This window comes from Carassius carassius, chromosome 6 (assembly GCF_963082965.1).
Source record: "Carassius carassius chromosome 6, fCarCar2.1, whole genome shotgun sequence".
Lineage (NCBI taxonomy): Eukaryota > Metazoa > Chordata > Actinopteri > Cypriniformes > Cyprinidae > Carassius > Carassius carassius.
The window spans coordinates 39280049-39301742 of record NC_081760.1 but is presented as its reverse complement, the minus strand read 5'-3'; the positions used below and the strand labels follow the sequence as shown (position 1 = coordinate 39301742).

The 21694-nt window shown below is 37.5% G+C and overlaps 1 protein-coding gene across 1 annotated transcript; it reads right to left on the bottom strand.

Moving 5' to 3' along the window:
* Positions 1 to 6767: 6767 nt before the first annotated feature.
* Positions 6768 to 21369, bottom strand: LOC132142069 (polymeric immunoglobulin receptor-like). The gene is made up of 10 exons (XM_059551702.1): positions 21057 to 21369; positions 20651 to 20965; positions 11849 to 12160; positions 11416 to 11730; positions 11006 to 11329; positions 8818 to 9135; positions 8465 to 8740; positions 8035 to 8136; positions 7646 to 7689; positions 6768 to 7123 (listed from the first exon to the last, which is right to left on the bottom strand). Exons 1-10 carry the CDS (start codon positions 21343 to 21345, stop codon positions 6839 to 6841), a joined length of 2580 nt encoding a protein of 859 aa, XP_059407685.1. The 5' UTR covers positions 21346 to 21369; the 3' UTR covers positions 6768 to 6838.
* Between the last annotated feature and the right edge of the window lie 325 nt (positions 21370 to 21694).

Below are 21694 nucleotides of genomic sequence, written 5' to 3'. Positions count from 1 at the left end.
CTGTATAGCCTAACGTACTATTAAGTCCAGTACGTCCAATTCTAAGACGTGTAATGATATTTCCTTCTCTTTGATTCCAACATCAACTCTTTGTTGTATATCATACAAATGTCTACCTGTTCCATGGTCATCCCAATATATCCACCATATTGATTGTGTATACAGTTATGTTCTAATGTATATTTTAGCTTCTGCTTAACTTAATGTAATATGTAGATCTACTTGCTTTATTGTTAAAATTTGTTTAGCCAGAATATCCACCTTCTCATTTCCCTCAGGAACCCAAATTAATTGTGTAGACATACCCTTAACTTTCATTTCATACATCTTGCAGAATATTTCGTTAATAAAATCCATCCTAACTGATGGCCTGCCAGATTTTATATTTTAAGTGCTGAAAAACTATCAGATGCAATGACAGTATTATTTATTTCTCTTCTCTCCACCGGGTCAATAATAAAGCCAATAGCTCTGTAGCATATACTGATAAACGATTGGTTACTCTTAAAATTCACACCTTGGAATATATACTGCTGCACCTGCATATCCAGCATCAGGATCCTTGGATCCATCTGTAAATAAAACCATTGACTGTGGGAGATGTTTCTCAAAATACTTCTGGACTATTCTCTTTCAGTTCCTGCAGTATACTAAGACTGCTCTTACTTTTTTGTTGGTCTGTGCTTTCCTTAAGCCTGACTAAAAGAGTAAAAGAGTTTTACTTTCCAGGAAGTATGCTATTCTTTCTGTGATCATTCATTCCATGATTTTACATAAATGTGAAGTCAAGGCAAGTGGTCTGTAGCTAGAAGGATCTGATGGGTCTTCCCCTGCTTTAAGAACAGGTGCTATTATTGCTTGTGTCCATACTGAAGGAAGTTGTCCAGTATCCCATATTTGGTTAAACAGATTTAATACTATTTTTTTATGAGTTATCTGTCATGTGTGCCAACATTTTATAACAAACCCCATCTTTCCCCAGAGTAGTACATCGAGCACTAATTATTGCTCTTTTTAACTCTTTGCTGCCTCTGCATAGCTGATGGGATGAGAAGGGGATGAGAAGGGTCTGAAATGACAAATAATTGATTTTATTTATTCTAATATGTGCCAACATACTGAATCACAAACATGTCATATTTTGAGGTTGTTCAGCCAGTGTGTAGGAATCACTGTCCCCAGATAGCAACATTGTGTCGGCCCAGATCCGGCCCACATCTGGCACCCATGGAAAGATGATCTGGCCCACATGTAGCGTGGAATGATGGCACTTGGGCGGACCGCTCCTGTTTGCCAGATTATATCTCAAAATTCTGAAAATAAATAAAATTAACTTGTCATTCTCTTTTTAAATCCCACACTTCTGTTTTTTCCCCTCAGAATTGACAAACTCACAATTGCTGAGTTAAATCGAGTTATAAAGTCAGAACTAGTAGATTGCATTTGCGAGAAAAAAGAAGTCAGAATTGCGAGATAAAATAGGTAAATGTTATGTAAAATGTTATAGGTTTAAGTAGTATGCTATTTTATGCTGTAACTGTAGCTAATACTATATGTCCCCTAAGAACTGCTTTTTTGAGACCTTTCAAATTTATGGTTTAAATGTAGGGGAATCAAAGCAGGTTTTAGCCACAGTCAGTCCTATTAAACATCTGCGTTTAGCTTCAAATGGAATCATTTACTATAAAAATGATTTGCATTCCGATTCTGGCATCCAAAAGCACAACAGAATATTTTGCTCCCAGTGTTTTTCTGCCACCACAATGCGTGCACAGCTGCAAGTGATGTAACTATGACTTCTGCTCTAAGTTGTTCTATACAGACATTTCATATTAAACAGTGTTACTTGACCTGTTAATTACATTTAATAAATTACACTCTCAGTAAATAATTTCAAATCGGTTTATGCATTTTTGGACTGGGTTTTGAAAGTGAAAGTGAAGTGACATTCAGCCAAGTATGGTGACCCATACTCAGAATTTGTGCTCTGCATTTAACCCATCCGAAATGCACACACACAGAGCAGTGAACACACACACACACTGTGAGCACACACCCGGAGCAGTGTTCATCATTTATGCTGCGGCGCCCGGGGAGCAGTTGGGGGTTCGATGCCTTGCTCAAGGGCACCTAAGTCGTGGTATTGAAGGTGGAGAGAGAACTGTACATGCACTCCCCCCACCCACAATTCCTGCCGGCCCGGGACTCGAACTCACAACCTTTCGATTGGGAGTCCGACTCTCTAACCATTAGGCCATGACTTCCCCAGTCGTAAATGCGTTTTTGCTGCATTTACACAGTTTTGACCAGCTAAACACTTTAAAACCAGTGAAGCATTTTATGACACAATTATTTTGATTACTTCAAATTAAAAAAAAAAAACATAGTTTTCCCCATCACTTCTGCCAAGGAAAGTTCTGCGAGTATCACTTTACAAATAACTTTAATTGTGATGTCCTAAATTGTCATTAATCCAAGTTCATTCTCATAATAATCAATTTAATTTATGTTAAAGAACTCACCAGACTGGACTGAAGCATCTGTTCTTGGTTATCCATTGTTGTCCACGGATGAAAGGTCAAGAACAGGCACGTGCAGAGGGGGGGGGGGGTGGTGGGGGCGTTGGGTGCTTGAGCACCTGCCCCTTTGCCCCTTGGTGCCCAAAGTGCCCTTTTGACAAAGCAAAATTTCCTCTAATTTTTTTTTTGTCATAATGTACCCTTTTGTGAATGCCTGCCCATGCCCAATCTAAATATTAGTAAAATTTCTGAATAATAATTTAGCCGTCAATAAGATGACCCACATGATGACCTTTCACCTGACGATGACGACCTCATCCGACGGGGAAGATTCGTCACGCCGCAAGCGCATTTTTTAATTGCCAGAGGATATTTGCAACACCAAAAAGGTTCTTCTATGGAAATCGTGAAGTACCTTTACATGTATTACATGTGTTCTCACCTGAAACATGAAGCTGAATCTCTGTGAAAAGAGGAGTGTAGATAAGGATGCTGTATATTCCACAGAAATACACCCCATCATCGTGTCTACTCACATTAGTCTACCCCCTGCACTCCTCCCACTCACCATCATGAACAGCACTGTGACTGCAGTGGAGTCATTCAGGTTCCTGGACACCACTATCTCTCAGGACCTGAAGTGGGACATTCACATTGACTCCATTGTGAAAAAGGCCCAGCAGAGGTTGTACTTCCTTCGCCAGCTGAGGAAGTTTAACCTGCCACAGGATCTGCTGAAACAGTTCTACTCCACCATCATCGAATCCATCCTCTGCACTTCAGTAACTGTCTGGTTCAGCTCAGCTTCTAAATCGGACCTCAGAAGACTACAAAGGGTAGTCCGGACTGCTGAGCGAATTATCAGTACAACCCTCCTATCTATTCAAGAACTGTACTTATCCAGAGTGAGCAAAAGGGCTGTTAAAATCACTCTGGACTCCTCACATCCAGCACACTCCCTCTTTGAACTGTTGCCATCTGGTCGACGCTACAGAGCACTGAGCACCAGAACGACCAGACACAGGAACAGTTTCTTCCCTCAGGCAATCCATCTTATGAACAGCTGATAATAACTGTGGGACACACTACACTATTTATATTTATATACACTACACTTTTTATCCAACACACATACTTAGCGTACACGTAAATCTTTTGCACATAATATACATGTACATACATAAATGCTCATTTTAATATACCTGCCATACATTGTCAATTTGTATATTGTCAATCCTTACCCACCTATTTGTATTTTTTATTCCTTATTGTGTTTTTTGTTCTGTCGCTGTTATGTTGCACTGCGGAGCTCTGTCACGAAAACAAATTCCTCGTATGTGTGAACATACCTGGCAATAAAGCTCATTCTGATTCTGATTCTGATTCTGATTAGTAATAGTCAGAGTGAGGACATGCTCCTGTTCATTTACACTCATTGGTGGTCGAACTCCCAAATATATGAATAGACACTAATGATCCATTCTGCACTTTATATAATTGCTTGAGATGATCTTTATATTTCTCAGGATATTTACAGTGGATGACAGCAGCTCCTAATATATACACAGTCTGTTCCTCTGATGTCCCACAACACCACTCTGAAACCAGAAGAATCTGAATCTCAGAATTCCAGTTGGTGCAAAATTGTCTTGGGAATAAACATAAGATGCTAAATCTAAACTTCTGATAGAGAACATTAGCCTGATTTGTTAAACAAGTATTCATTTCTACCTTGTTCCACGTTGAGTTTGACCTCCTGAATCCATTTGCTGCCATCTTTCCATCTGTATGTCCCGCTGTCATTTACAGTCAGGTTTCTAATCAGAGTTTTATCATCAGTTATAGAAATTCTCTCTTCTGGGATCCATAAATCATTCTTTACTTCTGTCATGATTGTACAATCACTGCCCAACTTTTTCAGGTTTATACACACAGCTGTTGATGACACTTCCTCCTGTGAGGGCAGGCACAGGGTCAGCTGCATCAATCATGTGACCTGTCAATCAAAATTCACTTCCTCTTTTAATAAGTGCCTTATGATCAGATACTGAAGCAAACTTAAACATGTACAAATAAAGACAAAAGACTCACACAGACAGGATTTGATCTCAGTTGAGTCAGTAGTAAAAAAAAAAAAACAAAAAAAAAAACAACAACCCCAGCTCTTTTACAGGTACAGGTTGCTACTGTATTGAAAACAGCTTCTTACATTTAATCAGACAGATCGTGAAGAAGAGAAGGGCCTTCATCATCATCATCATCATCACTAATGATTAAACTCTCACTCCTGTGAATCTGGACATTCTTTGGCAGTCAGAGATGTTGTGAGTTCATCCGTTGTGCCTGCTTTTGTGTCTCTATCTTGTGCCCCTAAATAGTTTTTATACGCACTGTGATGAAATACAGTCCTGCTGTCAATGACTCTAGTTAAACCAAAGATACTGACCATGAGCATCTCCTGTCTGAAGCTTCTGCCACACAAATTAGCACACATTTACAAAAAAAAAAAAAATTGTCAGAAGAGCAGAAAATAAAAGTATGCTTGCATCAATGTGTGGCTTGAAATCAGTCTTTATATCTTTTCTCATAAGTCATGATGTCATTGTTAACAAACTGTTACCCAATAAAAAATAGAGCATACAAGAGAACAAGTGAAAGTTCAAACTGCATTGGTAATGCTTTAACAGCAGAGGGCAGCAAACTTAAAGGTGTGGTATACAAAGTAAATAATTCGAGTCTAGTCAAACAACTGACTAGCTGAAGGTGATTATTTGGGTTAGTGTCCCTGTATGATTAACACTTTCAATATAAAACACTTGATAAATGAAAAACATAAACCTGTATATAACAAACACAAACACACGGATGATGAACTGTACAATAGACATGATATGAACAAGGCACACGATTCACTCAGCCTATATTAATATCTCATAACTGGTAAGACACCTAAACACAGTTTTATTTCATATGGTCCTTCTGCTCCAGATGAGGCATCTCTGAATAAACATAGTGCAGTTAGAAATAATAAACAGAATAACAGCTGCAGTAAGTAAAATACATTTTTTTATTCCTGCATTTTTATGCATCATACGTTTCTAGATGCTTGTGGGTGCAAGGGTGTGTTGTGTGTGAACAACACAGAAAACCCCCGCTGTGGTGTAAGAAAAAGTGTTCAGTTGAGTTGTTTTCTTGTACATTTCCAGCAGATGCTCCTCTCTTGTGATTTCTTGGTTCATCAACAGACTCTTATCTGTAATTTCACTGGGGTGTGACAAAATGACTAACTATAGTAACTATAACTATAGTAATCTGAGAAACGTCTGAGAGTAAACAGAGAGAGCAGATCAAGTGTCACGTGTAAACAAGTGCTACTAGAGTTTTGCCACACAATTATTAATTTCTTTCACATTTATGAGCACACACAATGGTGGTTCATTACGTTCACTCTGAACATGTTCCACTAATCACAAACAAGCACAAAGTCATGCAATACTTCTTATTTTGAGTGTAGTTTTGAAAGTACTTTTGCCACTTTTCTTAACAATAAATGGTATTTGTTTATATATATATATATATATATACAGTACAGACCAAAAGTTTGGAGACACCTTCTCATTCAAAGAGTTTTCTTTATTTTCATGACTATGATAATTGTCGAGTCACACTGAAGGCATCAAGGGCTATTTGACCAAGAAGGAGAGTGATGGGGTGCTGCGCCAGATGACCTGGCCTCCACAGTCACCGGACCTGAACTCAATCGAGATGGTTTAGGGGTGAGCTGGACCGCAGACAGAAGGCAAAAGGGCCAACAAGTGCTAAGCATCTCTCGGGGAACTCCTTCAAGACTGTTGGAAGACCATTTCAGGTGACTACCTCTTGAAGCTCATCAAGAGAATGCCAAGAGTGTGCAAAGCAGTAATCAAAGCCAAAGGTGGCTACTTTGAAGAACCTATAATATGACATATTTTCATTTTTTGTTATGTACATAATTCCATATATAATTCCACATGTGTTAATTCATAGTTTTGATGCCTTCAGTGTGAATCTACAATTTTCATAGTCATGAAAATAAAGAAAACTCTTTGAATGAGAAGGTGTGTCCAAACTTTTGGTCTGTACTGTGTATATATATATATAATTTTATATCTAATGAAATGCATTTTTAAGTGTCACTGAAGAGTGACACTTCAGTAAGACTCACTGTATGCATTCAGATTTTACTGCACTTGTGACCAGATTCCATACTCTTTTAAAAATTAAGTTCTTTAAAAAAAAAAAAAAGAAGAAAAAGGAACACCTTCTGAAACCTAGCTGAGCTAGTTGAGACTGACCGTGGTGTAGTTACAGTAAACGTCCTCATTATTGAAGGTAACTTTAGCATCGCTGATAGACTGTTCATGTTTCTGGAAATGGACTGAAGCATACAGGAGCCCATCAGAGGGGTTTGTGGGTAACTGTACGGTAGAATACAGCATGTCGTTTGGATCAGACACGTCTGTGGGATGTGTGACAGTGGAGTATAACGCTGTTTCCTCAGTATCTGGGATTGAGCGGCTTCTGGCATCTTTGATATTCTCATAGTCACATGCTGCATGAGAGGCCTGAAAATAGATTTAGAGAGGAATAAACTAGATTGAGTACGAGGGCTGCATGATTCATTCAAATACAAAGGAAATTGTAATATGGGTTAGTGAGACAATGAAATCACAAAGGCAGCGGTTTAATCAAATAGATATACAGTATATGCTGCATGTTTCAGAGTGAAGCACAGCACTGTCTTCATTTATACGAGCATTTACAATAACATTTCATATCCGTAACATCACACAATTATTATTATTACTATTATTATTATTATTATTATTATTAATAAATAAGCATATTGATAATCACAATAATTTTTTACTAATCGTGCAGCCCTAAAAACAAGCATGGCAAACTCTGACCCCCTCATCCCACCCCACAATTAGTCAGGATGTGAAGTATTAAGTTTTTGCTTTGCATTGCAAATGATCACACATTTACTAATGTTCTGTAATTCATTAACGTGGTTCTAGTTCTGCTTCATGTGCAAATGAGAATCAACAAAATGTTCAATAAACAAGAAACTCAACAGCCCTCACCTCTCCACCGCTCATCCCAGTCCTGTCTGGGGAAGTGTGCTGATCTGCGGATTATAACCAGAGTACAAATGCTAATATTAAAATTTACTTAATAGTTTTAATTTGCAACAATACAATAAAGCTGCCTTAAGAAGACATAATATGATCTATTTAGTCAATTTGGATCTGAGTGTGCGGTATTAGAGTGTCTTCAGGGAGGCCAAGGTTGGAAAAAAAAGTCAAATAATTAGTAACTGAAAAACTACAGGCCCATTTTCCAAGAAATCAAATGAGAACTAGCTAAAATGCTGATGCTATTTAAATTCAAAATGAGAGAGAGAAAGTAAAACAGAAGAAGGTCACACTAGGCCAGTAGACCGTTAAACCATGTGTGTGTTTGCGATTGTCACCTCGTGTCTTGATATATCCTAATTTGTATAATAACAGGACAGACGCTCCCATCAGCAGTAGAGTCACAGAAACACAAGAGATTGTGATTCTGCCAGTAACACCTGGAAAACAGCTGCCGGTATTACCAGTAAAGAAACCACAGTATGTGCAATAAACCACATTTTACATAACACTCAAAAAGCCATATATTAGCATTTAGTGCAGTTTTAATTTTGATATAATGCAAAATATAATTTGCATCTGCAAATTTCCTAAAATCTATTTGTGGCTGCTCAGTTCTTTCACTTCTGCTTTCATAACCTGAGGAAATCACAAACTACTCAGCTTCACTTTCAGATACCTAATCTCTAAATCTACCACTGTCTGTGAGGTCAAGACAATTAGGGATAATAATCACCTTTAAATAGTTCAGGTAAAAGTAAAACTTACTTTTGTTGACTTCAAGATTGACTTTAGTGATGATGTGAGCTCCACACCAGTATATCCCAGAATCCTCTTCTCTCAGATCAGTGATGTTCACAGTAAAGACTCCAGTAGATGCTTCATCACTGAAAGAGATTCGATCATCTCTGATCGTCTCCAATGAAACTCCATCCTTCACACACATGGAGGCTTCATGTGCTTTGCAGAAGCGTTTCTGATCTTCATCATGATGTTTGCACTGGATTGACACGTCGTCTCCTTCATACTTAGTCAAGTTCAGCTCTGGAAATGTTTACAGACACAAGAACATTAATTCACAGCCGTAGTTTCACATATTCAGATGCAGAAACCTTCCTCACCCTCGTTCATGATGACGATCAGATGAGTGTAAAGATAATTGAGCTCTGTTTCTAATGTCACTGCACACCAGTATTTCCCAGCATCCTCTGCTGTCAGTCCAGTGATGCTCCCAGTGAAGACCCCTGCAGTGATGTCATCATTCAGAGTCAATCTGCCAGTCTTGGTCTCTTTCTCTTCTCTCACAGTCTCACTGAGAGGATTTCTGTCTCTAATGGAGCACTTCCCCTTACAGAGAGACTTTGGCTTTGATTTATAGATTGAATCATAAGGACAGATGATCTCAGCTGATTCTCCTTCATGTCTCACTACTGGAGGCACTAAAAACAATCAAACACAGACATTTAACACAAATGATTCTGAATAAACTGTAGTAACCAGTGGCATATACAGTGCCTGGACTTGCTAGTTGGTATATAATGGTGGCTATAGTAAGGGCAAAATTAAGAAAGAGAAAACCAAATAATATTATTACAACCCAAAATGAAAACTCAGAGATTTGCTGGGAAAAAACAATACAACGTATAACACTGATGAGACCAAACAATGAACAGAATATACTCAGGGCTTAAATACATATGGACCAAACAAGGAAAAACTGAACAGGTGTGGATAATAATTAACAACCAAGGAAACTATAGAAAACCAGCATGCAACAAAGGGAAAATAAAACCATAACAGATCACATTTGACATTACACCCCTCTCCCAGAAGGTGCGTCCCTGCACCGTAAGAGCAGGCAAAGGATGGAAACCGAGAGAAGGACATGGCGGGAGAAACCAGGGAGGCATGACCAAGGCAACAGACTTGGAGGAGCCTGGAGCAGTCCAAGATGGGCACCCAAAGTCCACTCAGGAAGGAGGCTCATGGTGGAGTCGAGGGAGGGAGGAACCAAAGTGGGGATTTGGCTGATGACACCAGGGGGTCAACTGATGGAGAAGTAGAAACCCTGGTGACACCGGAGACCAGAAGCTTGGCAGGCCAGGACAAAGCTGGTGCGACTGAGGACCTAGGTGGAGCTAGAGGGAAGGAGGAGCGCTACAGAGCCAGAGGGATGGAGCAACAAGATGAAACCAAAGACTGTAGCGGACGCTGGTTGACGACAAACCAAGTTGGAACTGGAGGAATGAGGGAGCCTGTCAGAGACCAAGGACTGACGGACTCTGGTGGAGCTGAAGGAGCATGGAGCCAATGGAGGAGCTGAAGGGATGGAGGTGGAGTCCATGCTTCACAAGGATTCCCATGGCATCCCATGATAGGCTCTGTTGTATCCTCTTGTGCAGGCTCATGCTAGTGATATACTCAGGGCAGGGCAGATGGTGAAATGGAATAAGCAGGGAAGCTCCCTTGAGGATCTTCCCTGGACAGCTTAGCCTTTGCCAGGGTGTTAAGTCCAACAAAAATAAAAAAATTGCATAGGCAGCTGTCCGGGTTGTGAGTCAGGTATGCTAGATCTAAAAAATCCCTTGTGTGGTCCTCAAGGAAGCGATCGCAGGAGACATACAGCAGGAAGGTCTTTAGTAAAAAGGGGGGAAAAATGCTGCAACAAAAAAATCTTGTCTAGGTCTGTTCTTCTGTCACAGAATGGTGGCTGTAATGAGCATGCAATAAAGATGTAGAAATCAAAACAATATTGATTATAATCCACAAGGAAATACAAGGAATTGCTAGAGAAAAACACAACCACATATAACACTGACAAGACTGAGCAATGAACAGAGGTAACTCAGGGCTTAAATACACATGGAGCAAAAAATGGAACAGGTGTGGGGACTAGTTAACAACCAAGGAAACAAACAATAAACACAGGGAAAACAAAACCAACACGTAATGCACGACACTAGTCACTATTTTCATGTAGGCAAATTCATGCACTTGAACAGCTGTACCGAATTTTTTTGCCCAGACAGAAAAAATATTTTTCTAGAAAATTTCTAGATATTGATTACGGAAAGTAATTTGCCAGTGACTAAAAATAAAAATTAACAATCAAATAAACAAATAATTATACATTTTATAAAAAATTAAAATGTATTTATTAAATTAATTATTAAATTAAAATTCAGGGTAATTGGGACATTTTTTCCAAGTCATCTCAATGGCTAAAAGTGTCCAATTGTACCTAATTCTATCTTATTCCTACATAAGTTTGATACATTTACTGCAGTGAAATCATCTGAACAGACTCACTGATGAGGTTGAGCTGAATTTGAGTGTTCAGGGAGATGAAAGTCAGATGTGTGTCTCTGGTTTCTGCTCCACACCAGTAAACTCCAGCATCTCTCACACTCACATTACTGATGCTCACTGTAACAACTCTCTCTTCATTTCTCTCTGATGAACCACTCATTTCTGTCACTTTAGATGAGCTGATGCTTTGGCAGATGTGATTATAAGTGTGATTATCATCTTCTTTGCAGAATTGAACTTTGTGCTTCTCCAGGATCTGACAGGTGAAGTTAACTTCTTTACCAATATGAGCAGATTCAGTCACACTCTTTGGATATTTTTCATCTATAAACCAAAAGAATCACACACACACAAAAAAAATCAGAACAAAAAATTTGCATTCACAAGACAAAGTACCTGAGGTTCCTCACCGTCTCTGACGCTCAGCTGTATCTCATTGAAGCTCTCAGTATAGTCAGATACTTTTACTCCACACCTGTATGTTCCTTCATCTGCAGCTTTCAGCTCTCTAAAAAACACCATCAAGACTCCTGCTCTGGTGTCGTCATATAAAGAAACATCTCCATTCTCCATCCATTCACCCTGAACTCCTGGATTCTTCCTCTCTGAACATCCGTCTGATTCTTTACAGATGTATTTTGGGTTGGTTTTGTATTGAGGATGTTCACACTTGATCATCAAACGACCTCCTGAGGAACCGTTAACTCTAGACACGCCCACTTTAGCTGTCAATCAGAAGTTTCATTCATTTAAAATACACCTTATTAACTCAACACCAAACTCACTGTTACTCTGCATAGAAATGTTTGACAGCTACATTGTTATTTATCTGAACGGACTCACTGATGAGGTGGAGCTGAATTTGAGTGTTCAGGGAGATGAAAGTCAGATCTGTGTCTCTGGTTTCTGCTCCACACCAGTAAACTCCAGCATCTCTCACACTCACATTACTGATGCTCACTGTAACAACTCTCTCTTCATTTCTCTCTGATGAACCACTCATTTCTGTCACTTTAGATGAGCTGATGCTTTGGCAGATGTGATTATCATCCTCTTTGCAGAAATGAACTTTATGCTCGTTTGGGATCCGACAGATGATGTTGACTTCTCCACCAGGATACACAGATTCAGTCACATTCTTTGGATATTTTGCATCTGTTAACCAAAATAAATGACAGGAAAATCATAACAGATACTTCATATATGCAAGATTGACAGAGGCAAAATTCAAGATGGCAGCTTGTTTATAAACATGTTTGCCAGTCTTTCTCTTCTTGTTCTTCTTCTTCTTTCATTTGTTTAATACAAGTGTTTGACTAATTTTATTCAATCTAGTGTATTTTTGTTTTGGTATTTTAGTTCTTAAATATTGTCTTTAAAAATGATCTTATTTTACATGAACACTTGTATCTGAGAACTGCACCAGCGCTCCGGCAGTGGCCTCGGACGCCTGACCTGTGTACCGGCTACAGTAAATTGGAAATGTCCACCCCAGTCCAGGACCAGAAGTCCAACATCAAATGCCAGATGAATATAAACTAACTGACTTTGGTTTCTTCATCCGAATGTGCCCAGTCTGATTAACAAAATGGATTCATTAAGAGTTTAGGGTTATATGAATGATTATTTAAACATTTTAATGAACAAGCAATTTTACACAATAATTATAACACTGGTTTGATTGTTGTATCATGCATGTTAGATGTTAACATTGCATGGGTTTTTTTATTAATTTTTTAATCTATATGTCATAATCATGCTCTGTTTAAATGATTTAGGATGAGTGGTAAAAATAATCCTAACAAAGACAACAAAGGATTCTCTAGATTGGATCTCCTACGAAACACTATGAAAAAATACACAAAATTAAAAAGAAATTATTATCATCTTTCTATAATAAATGAAAATGTACACTCTAAAAAATACTGGGTTGTTTCAACCCAACTTTGGGTCAAATATGGACTAACCCAACTTTTGGGATAAAAATTTAATTACAAAATTTAACCCAACAGCTGGGTTAGTCCATATTTGACCCAAAGTTGGGTTGAAACAACTCAGCATTTTTTTAAAGTGTAACTAACCTAAGTTCTGCAAAATAGTCAAATCCAATTTGATACCAAGCTCATCAATCAACTTGATTATCGAAATGTAAACCATTCTGTAGTAAAGAGTGCAGATATCTTTAATAATAATTTATGCCTGTTGGTTTCACATCTGGCTATAGTAATTTAAGTGATTGTGCTCTTGTGGAAGGTTTAAATCCTGTTCAACATTGTCCCTCACAGTTGTTGAATTTTCTGCTGCACAGGTCTATAAAGCTTTAGTGAAATTTGATATAAAAAATCAGCAGGAATCGATAAAATTGAGCCTTACTTTTTAAGATTTGGCAGCTCACATATGTCTATATATAACCTAAGCATAATTTTCTGAAAACATGGAAATCTGCAACAGTCATCCTTTTATTAAAGGGTGGATTTCCTTCTAATCCCAATAATTGTAATTTTATCTCACAGTATTTGAATCATTGATATAAATTTCTTAAAGTGTCCCTATTATGCCATTTTTAAGGTTGCTAATAGTGTTTTATGAGTCTGCTAAAACAGGTTTATATGTATGCAAGGTCAAAAAACATGTTAGTTTTCTCAGAATCTCTAAATAATTCATAAACGACTTTATGCGAAGCAGTTCATGGGGCAACTGTGGCCTAATGGTTAGAGACTTGGACTAGAGGTCACAGGTTCGAGTCTCAGTGCCAGCAGGAGTTGTAGGTGGGAGGGAGTGAATGAAAAGCGCTCTCTTCCTCCCTCAATACCCATGTCTGAAGTGCCCTTGAGCAAGGCACTGAAACCCCAGTTGCTCCCCGGGTGCTGGATATATAGCTGCCCACTGCTGTGTGTGTGTGTGTGTGTGTGTGTGTGTGTTCACTGATCCGGGTGTGTGTTGACTTCTCACTGCTGTGTGTGGACTTGGATGGGTTAAATGCAGAGCACCAATTCCGAGTATGTGTTACCATACTTGGCAAATGTCACGACTTTCACTTTCAAAGAATCAGACTCTCTTAACCCCTCCTTCAAGTGAGCCCTCACTGCTGGGATTGGTCTACTGCATATAGCGTGTGTTGGAAACAAAATGCTCATTGTCATGACAGAATGACAGCCCTAGAGATTTGACAAAACATAGAAAAGACAGTATCAATTGCAGCTTAGCAGCTGATGATGAAACGTTTGAACTGATCAATGAGAGAACGATTCACAAGCAAGACATGCCTCAGTGTCAAGTGTTGACAAGTTTTAGGTAATTATGAGATGTGATCAAACAAATTTAGTCTCACAGCATAGGACACAGCGTCTTCTCGACATGATGTTGACCACACATAAATTTTACTGTGTTTATTGGCAGGCATAAAACGTGCGACGTAAAACGTGGGCAGACATTAAGCAAATGTGTTTCTTCGTGATGTAGAGCCGTAACAGAATAAGGCTCAAATTCCTGACGACTCATTTAGGCAACTGTGAGCTGACTCTTTTATTTGTAATTTTTTTCCCGACTGACAATAACTTTATTTATTGTGAACTGTTGGCTTCACAACTTTGCAGATAGTTAATGTTCACATACAGCAACATGACACACTGCATGAAAGGTAATAGTCGAAAAGGCATAATGTGGCATTTTAAAGTAAAAAGCAGGGTAAAGGATCAGTTTAAGCTAATTTTCTATCTATATCAATGATTTAGGTCTTGGAATAAATTTAGTTAAAATGAATTTGTATGCTGACGACACAAATATATATACAACAGCATATTTCAATTTCAATCGAGAAAGCACTAGAGTGAATTTCAAATAATGCAGCATTGCATGAGCATGAGAAGGTGTGTCCAAACTTTTGGTCTGTACTGTACTGTATGTGTGTGTGTGTGTGTGTGTATGTACTGTATATATATATATATATATATATATATATATATATATATATATATATATATATATATATATATATATTAAAGAAGCACAATAAGACAGATACAAAAGAGATTAAAAAAAAAACAAAATTCAGATACTGTAGGTTTAACTTTACATGTATGCATTTATTTAACGTCTTTTTTTGGTTAAAATTGATGACATACGTATTTAATTTGGAATGCTGTCCTTTTAAGAGGGAAGGCATGCACATATTGACACCCATGCAGTTTTTACACACTTGTTCACCTTCACTTAATCCATAATCTGTATTTACATGAGATTCTCTACACAATAAACACTTGGACTGTTGTGTGTGTATTTGAGCGCTGAGAACTGGTCGGGATGAAGCGGAACTCAGGCGAGATAGGTGGAATCACACTGATAGAAATGTCCTCTCTCGCGCGCACCCTCCACTTCCTCACTTCTCATATACAGCGCGTGCGCAAGAGAGAACACTTCTATCAGCATAATTCTGTCTATCCCACCTTCACAAACTTTAAAGTTAATCGACAACGAATTGTGACTCCCGGGAAAAACGGGACGTCCGGTCACCTCATCCCTACCCCTTCGGGTGCTGAGGCCATTGTTTCAGATTGCTAGTTCGCATTTATTAGTGTATTCATTCACTGCGGCTGTTATACTGCATAGATATACAAACGACCCTTATCCGATCGCAATACAATGACAGGGACGCACATTTTGAAAGACAAATAGCCTATAGGATGCATTTTGAATGTCCAATAGTCCTCAAATAACATTAGGCTATAGCTAGTTAAAGAAAACACTGCATAAATTTTGTCATAATTTCGTCATCAGATATTATTTTTAGCTCATCAACTTCTCGTCTTAGTCACATAAAAAATTTTCTTTAATAAATATTTTTCCTAGTTGTCTTCATTAACGAAATTAGCACTGCTAGCGCACCGTGCATTGATTTGGGTCTGGGTCTGCAACTAAGTAGTTCTGCTCATTTTGAACGAATCTTTAATGTGACTCTGGAAGAACGAGTCGTCTCGGGGTTGATTCGTTCAGTCGCGCATGCACAATATTCTATAGGTTCTGTTCTACTAGTAGCAGTTCACCTGTGTCACTCAATGCAGTCTTGAGTCGGAAAGAGAACTGATTAGTTCATAGTTCGGGTCTTTTAATTTTAATTTTAATTTCTTCAAATGAAACAATAAATCAACATCTAAACCTTAGTTCATTCTCAATAAGATCTTCTGTAGACGTCTGACAGAAATAAAGTCAGTCTGGTTATTAATAAGTGGAGCTGGTGATGCTGTTTGTGGGGTTGTTTAATCAGATCTTGAGAGATTTCATGTATTTTATTTCAGTTGATTTCATCTAAGGCTGTGTCTGAAGTCAGTTGTAGTAGTTCTTGTGTTTCTCTTTTCTTCAGTAATGTTGTTTGTTAACAGCAGCTGTTCATCACTAAACTCAATTATCACTCAATTAATCACTTAATTACTTAATTGCAATGTACATCTTCTTTCAGTGAACTCAACTGAATTAAGTTCAGAGTACTCATAACTGTTAGTTTTTTTCTACTTAAATGGTTTAAGGCAATCGGTTTCCTCAAACGGTTTGAGTTAACATAACTTGTCAGGTTTGAGTGAGGCTGTGTCTGAAGTCAGCTGTAGTTCCTTTCTCTCTTTTCTTCAGTGATTCTGTTTGTTAACAGCAGCTGTTCATCACTAAACTCAATTATCACTCAATTAATCACTTAATCACTTAATTGCAATGTATATCTTCTTTCAGTGAACTCAACTGAATTAAGTTCAGAGTACTTAAATGGTTTAAGGCAATCGGTTTCCTCAAACGGTTTGAGTAAACCTTATTTGTCAGGTTTTTAAGGATATCTGTTTACTCAAACGGTTTGAGTTAAGTTACTTGTCGGGTTTTATACATATATTAGACCAAAATGTCAAGTTTGCCTAGGAAAAGCAATTATTATACCAGCAAACTCAAAATTGTATTAAAACTAGGCTATAAATACTTTGTATTGTAGGCTTGGATTATTATATTATTAGCCTAGTGTTTATTTACTGATTGGCGCCAATTGAAATATACGGGACAATCATGCCGAAGAGTTGCTGTGTCGTTTTCTGTACCTCCAATAAACTAACAAATTATGAATTGAAGTTCTAAATCCTTCCTAATAAACATACAGAACTGGAAAGGATGACAAAATGGCTACAAAAGCAATAAATTGTGAGGATGATCAAGGGAAGTTGTGGAATCCCAAGACTAAGCATGTGTATGTGTGCAGTCGGCATTCATCACAGGCAGGCTATATTAACGTTGTGTTCATTATTAACGCTATCAAAACTGTGTAAGGTTGTTTCAGAAAGTGGCATGCCTTATCATTCTACCTGAAGCAAAACTATGTAATGTTAGCTTAGTGTGGAACTCTAACTTGCATGAAAACGCGTCTGCTAAGAGGTGTAGTATACGTGATACGCGTATTCCCACTAGAAAAGGCCAAGGATTTCCGTATACCCACTTAAAAAAGTGTGAGGATACGTAACAACAGGCACGTGCACACATAGACATGAAAGGGGGCTTGAACACCTGCCCTTTTTATTCCTGGAGAGAAAGTGCCCTTTTTTTGGGATGCTTTTTTTTTATTTTTGAAAAATAATATATATTTCTGTTTGCACACAGCTTCCCTGTCAAACAAATATATTTATTGAAATATAGTATCTAAATATCAGGTCAGGAGTTCTGAAGCGCTCCCTCTCCCTCTCCCCCGATTGTTAAACCCGATTGTATTGCTTCCGCTAAAGAAAATAGTCCGCTCCGTCTCTACGGTTACAATCCTGTGAGTCCATAGCAACACTCTGTTTTTCATGGCAACGGTCTGTTATACTCCGCACAGCGGTCTGTTGGTTATAACACACCGCATTCTACATTGGAATTCAACCAAGCCATATAATAAAATAAGTTAATAAAATAAGCATATATCACCACCAGGTGATATGCTTTAGTTATTTTGTTTATCCTATTTACCTGCATTTCCCTGTCAATTAGATGCAAATGTGCGCATTTTAACTAGTTGACGCCTAATTTGCATACAGAACGTCCCCAGTTATTGACTTACATCAAGAGTCTTTCCCCCTGAAATGTAGAAATCTAAACTGGTGAATTTAGAAGAAATCTACAGATGCAAACAGATGGAGGATACACTCTAAACAATGTAGTAAATCTGAGTAACTGCATCTGGTACATTAATAAATAAAACTGAGTAGAAATAAGTTAACATTAAACTTTAAAAATAACAATATTTATAAATTAACTATTTAAGTAATTTAACTTTTTATTTCCTCGAAACCTTTATAAAATAGTATTCCATACCACCACAAATACATACATGACATTGGCTTTTATTGAATTTTTACTCAATTATTTTGGTAAGTTTAATTTTAAAGTGATATGTATTCTGATAACACCAAAATAATTAAAACGATGTAGTGCCTTGTGCAAAAATAAACAAATTATTAGTAAAACACGCCCCTCTGTTTGAGGCAGTTATTTAGGTTATTCTAAATATGAAGAGTTCAGATGAAAAATCCTCTAAGTGCCATCTGAAATTTCCTTCAATAATGATCATTTTTATCAAGCTTGTATGTTTATGTTCACTTATTTCACATTACTGGCAATGAAAATTACCTATTAATTGTCATTTAAGTTAAATTACTGAACTTAAATACGAGCTTGAAAAAAAAGCTCATAAGAAAATTTCAGATGGCACTTAGAGGCTTTTGCATCTGAACTCTTCATATATACTTGAAACTAGTAGCATAGAAAATGTGTTCAAAACATGCAGATTGTGGAATGGTTTCCTTTGCTGCTCTATAAACCTAGTGAATACTAAGGAGACCATGGTTTCTGTCAACTGATTATTTTCTAGACATCTTTTGAAAATGAAACAATTGCGTGAGTTTGAGGAAGATAAAATTAATTAACTTTTTTAATTATTTTTTTTTAAAAGGAAGTCAGAGTTGCGTATATATATATATATATATATATATATATATATATATATATATATATATACTTTTTTGTTTAAAAAAAAAAAAAAGAATTATGAGAAGTGCCCTTTATTTCACTTGAGCCCCTGCCCCTCAAAATGTCTGTGCACGTCCCTGCGTAACAACATAGTTTTATGTCTGAACTTTTACACTTTCATTCATAAATTCACCCCGTCTGTGTTTGTGAAGCAACATGGATAGAATCGCGGAATCCAGTCAAAAATGGAACTTGCTGTATAAAGCAAAATGTCACGGAATTTGGCCTATTTTTGAATTAATACATCTACAGTTGAGCTGTACAATGAATCAAATATCGAAATGGACTAGTGTATGTGAATATTAAAGTTAAAAGACACTACAATTGTTCTATGCGTCTCTGGGAATGAGCGCTCAATATGTGCAGTTTTGTCATTCAAATACACACAATGTTCACTGTGTTTTCCCCCACGCCGACTCCGCCCCCAACTATTACTAGAGGCCGACTGTATGTATGGGTCTGTCACATGATTAAGGAACGACTTGAACCCGAAGACTTGTCAGACAAGAGGTGAGGTGAGCTAATCACAGACTGAAGACCCAGGTAAACAATTAATGAATCTTTTCTGTATCTTATAGCATTTTAGTTTTGTATTGTTTGTAGTGTGATCAAGGTTTGCGTAAGTACTAGATGTGCTGGGGAAGTAACACGTAACATTTTAATTACATTTTGCTAAAATGAACGAAATGAACAAAATGACTCAAAAAAAGATTAGTTGGTTTTGTTGAACGTGACTCAAAATTCCGAGTAGCTAAAATGATCCGAACTTCCCATCACTACAACTAACTAAACATGTCACCGATGAGTGCGCTAAGGCAGGACCAAACCATTTCATGCAGATACAGGGGGGTGGTCGGTCAATATGGATGTTTTATTTTTGGCAATGGTGATATTTAAGTTTTATTGCCAAAAAGTAAAATCAATGACATCATTCATTTTATTATTATTTGAAATATACTCAATGATATTGGTTTATAGTGTATAATATAATACAACTTTTAAATTAGTTTTTACCTATTTGTTGGGACCCATCAGTCAGGGGCCCTTGGAATTGTCCTAACTTTTCCCCCCTATACGGTGCCCATGAGCAAAGTCAGCGCGCACTGTGGACCCGCCCAGAGATGCATTTTCTATCAACGCGATCTTTAAATAACATTTAAAATACATTGCAGCAGACTTTAGACCAGGTTTGAGTTGGTCTATGGCGCAGTCTATTTTCAGTTCCTTAAAATAGCAATGCACCAGCAATGTGCCCGAACACACCTCTTTTTTAGACCAGCACAGCCATGGGCGCACAAATGAGTGCAAATGCATTTGCTAATTAAACAACGTGGAAAATGCGAACGGCACCGGACTCAAACTAGCAAACACACTTGCTCTGTCGGAACACCGGGTGTATGATAGGGCCCATAGACTCATATCTATGAGTTTATCATGCAGCATTACATTTTGTTTTTGGTGCTGAGTCACACATGCACCTGTGACTGTGAAACTTTATGTACTGCCATTTTGATAAGGTCTCTCTGAAAGAAGAGACTGTAATATCACAGCATTATTTTCTCGTTAAACAAAGGAAATAATTATATTATAAAAGATAATATGTTTTCTGTTCCTCACCGTGTCTGATGCTCAGCTGTATCTCAGTGAAGCTCTCAGTATAGTCAGATACTTTCACTCCACACCTGTATGTTCCTTCATCTGCAGCTTTCAGCTCTCTAAAAAACACCATCAAGACTCCTGCTCTGGTGTCGTCATATAAAGAAACATCTCCATTCTCCATCCATTCACCCTGAACTCCTGGATTCTTCCTCTCTGAACATCCGTCTGATTCTTTACAGATGTATTTTGGGTTGGTTTTGTATTGAGGATGTTCACACTTGATCATCAAACGTCCTCCTGAGGAGCTGCTCACTCTAGACACGCCCACTTTAGCTGTCAATCACAAATATAATTAAATCAAATACAGATTTTTAGAAACTTTAAAACCAGATTAGATTTAACCTTAGATTTTTGTTTTACTTACAAGTAATATGTAGATGAACAGTATTAATAATGGAGTAACTGTATGGGTAACTGTAGACCCAAACTCCACATAAATAAACTCCTCCATCATCTGGTGTCACAGCAGTCATTCTCACACTGAAGATGTTTTTATGTTTGTCATCAGAAATACTCAATCTTTCTTTCTTCTTCCATTTGCTGTAAATCATCTCAATGGAGTCTTTTTCTTCTTTGAATATGATTTTGGGATCATTAATGTGATTCTGTGAATATTCACAGCTGAAACTGGCAGTTTCTCCAATATTCTCCATCCTTTTCTTTGACACTCTACAACATGCATCTGTGATTTATATAATAAATACATTTATTTTTTCAGATACAAAAGCTTTGAAACAATCAGTAACTTCATTAAAGCCTTTGATATTAAAATGACTGACCTTCTTTCACATTCAAAGTCATATAAATGGACCACTGGCCTTCAACCCCAATCCTGTATCTTCCAGCATCTTGTGTGTTCAGTTCTCTGATGAAGATCATGAGCTCTCTGTATTCATTGGAAAATAAAGTGAATCTTTCTTCATTAATCCATTGATAATGTTTCCTATTATTTATTATTTTTGTATTCTTTGTGTTCTTTATTCTTTGGATATATTTAGCTGA

Bases quoted from the DNA above. Each gene is read 5' to 3' on its own strand.
- LOC132142069 (XM_059551702.1), bottom strand. From the start codon at position 21,345: ATGGAGAATATTGGAGAAACTGCCAGTTTCAGCTGTGAATATTCACAG. The intron at 12,161-20,650 runs GTGAGGAACAGA...TTTGGTTAACAG, and splicing joins ACAGCTGAGCATCAGACACG to ATGCAAAATATCCAAAGAAT. The intron at 8,741-8,817 runs GTGAGGAAGGTT...AAACATTTCCAG, and splicing joins GATCGTCATCATGAACGAGG to AGCTGAACTTGACTAAGTAT.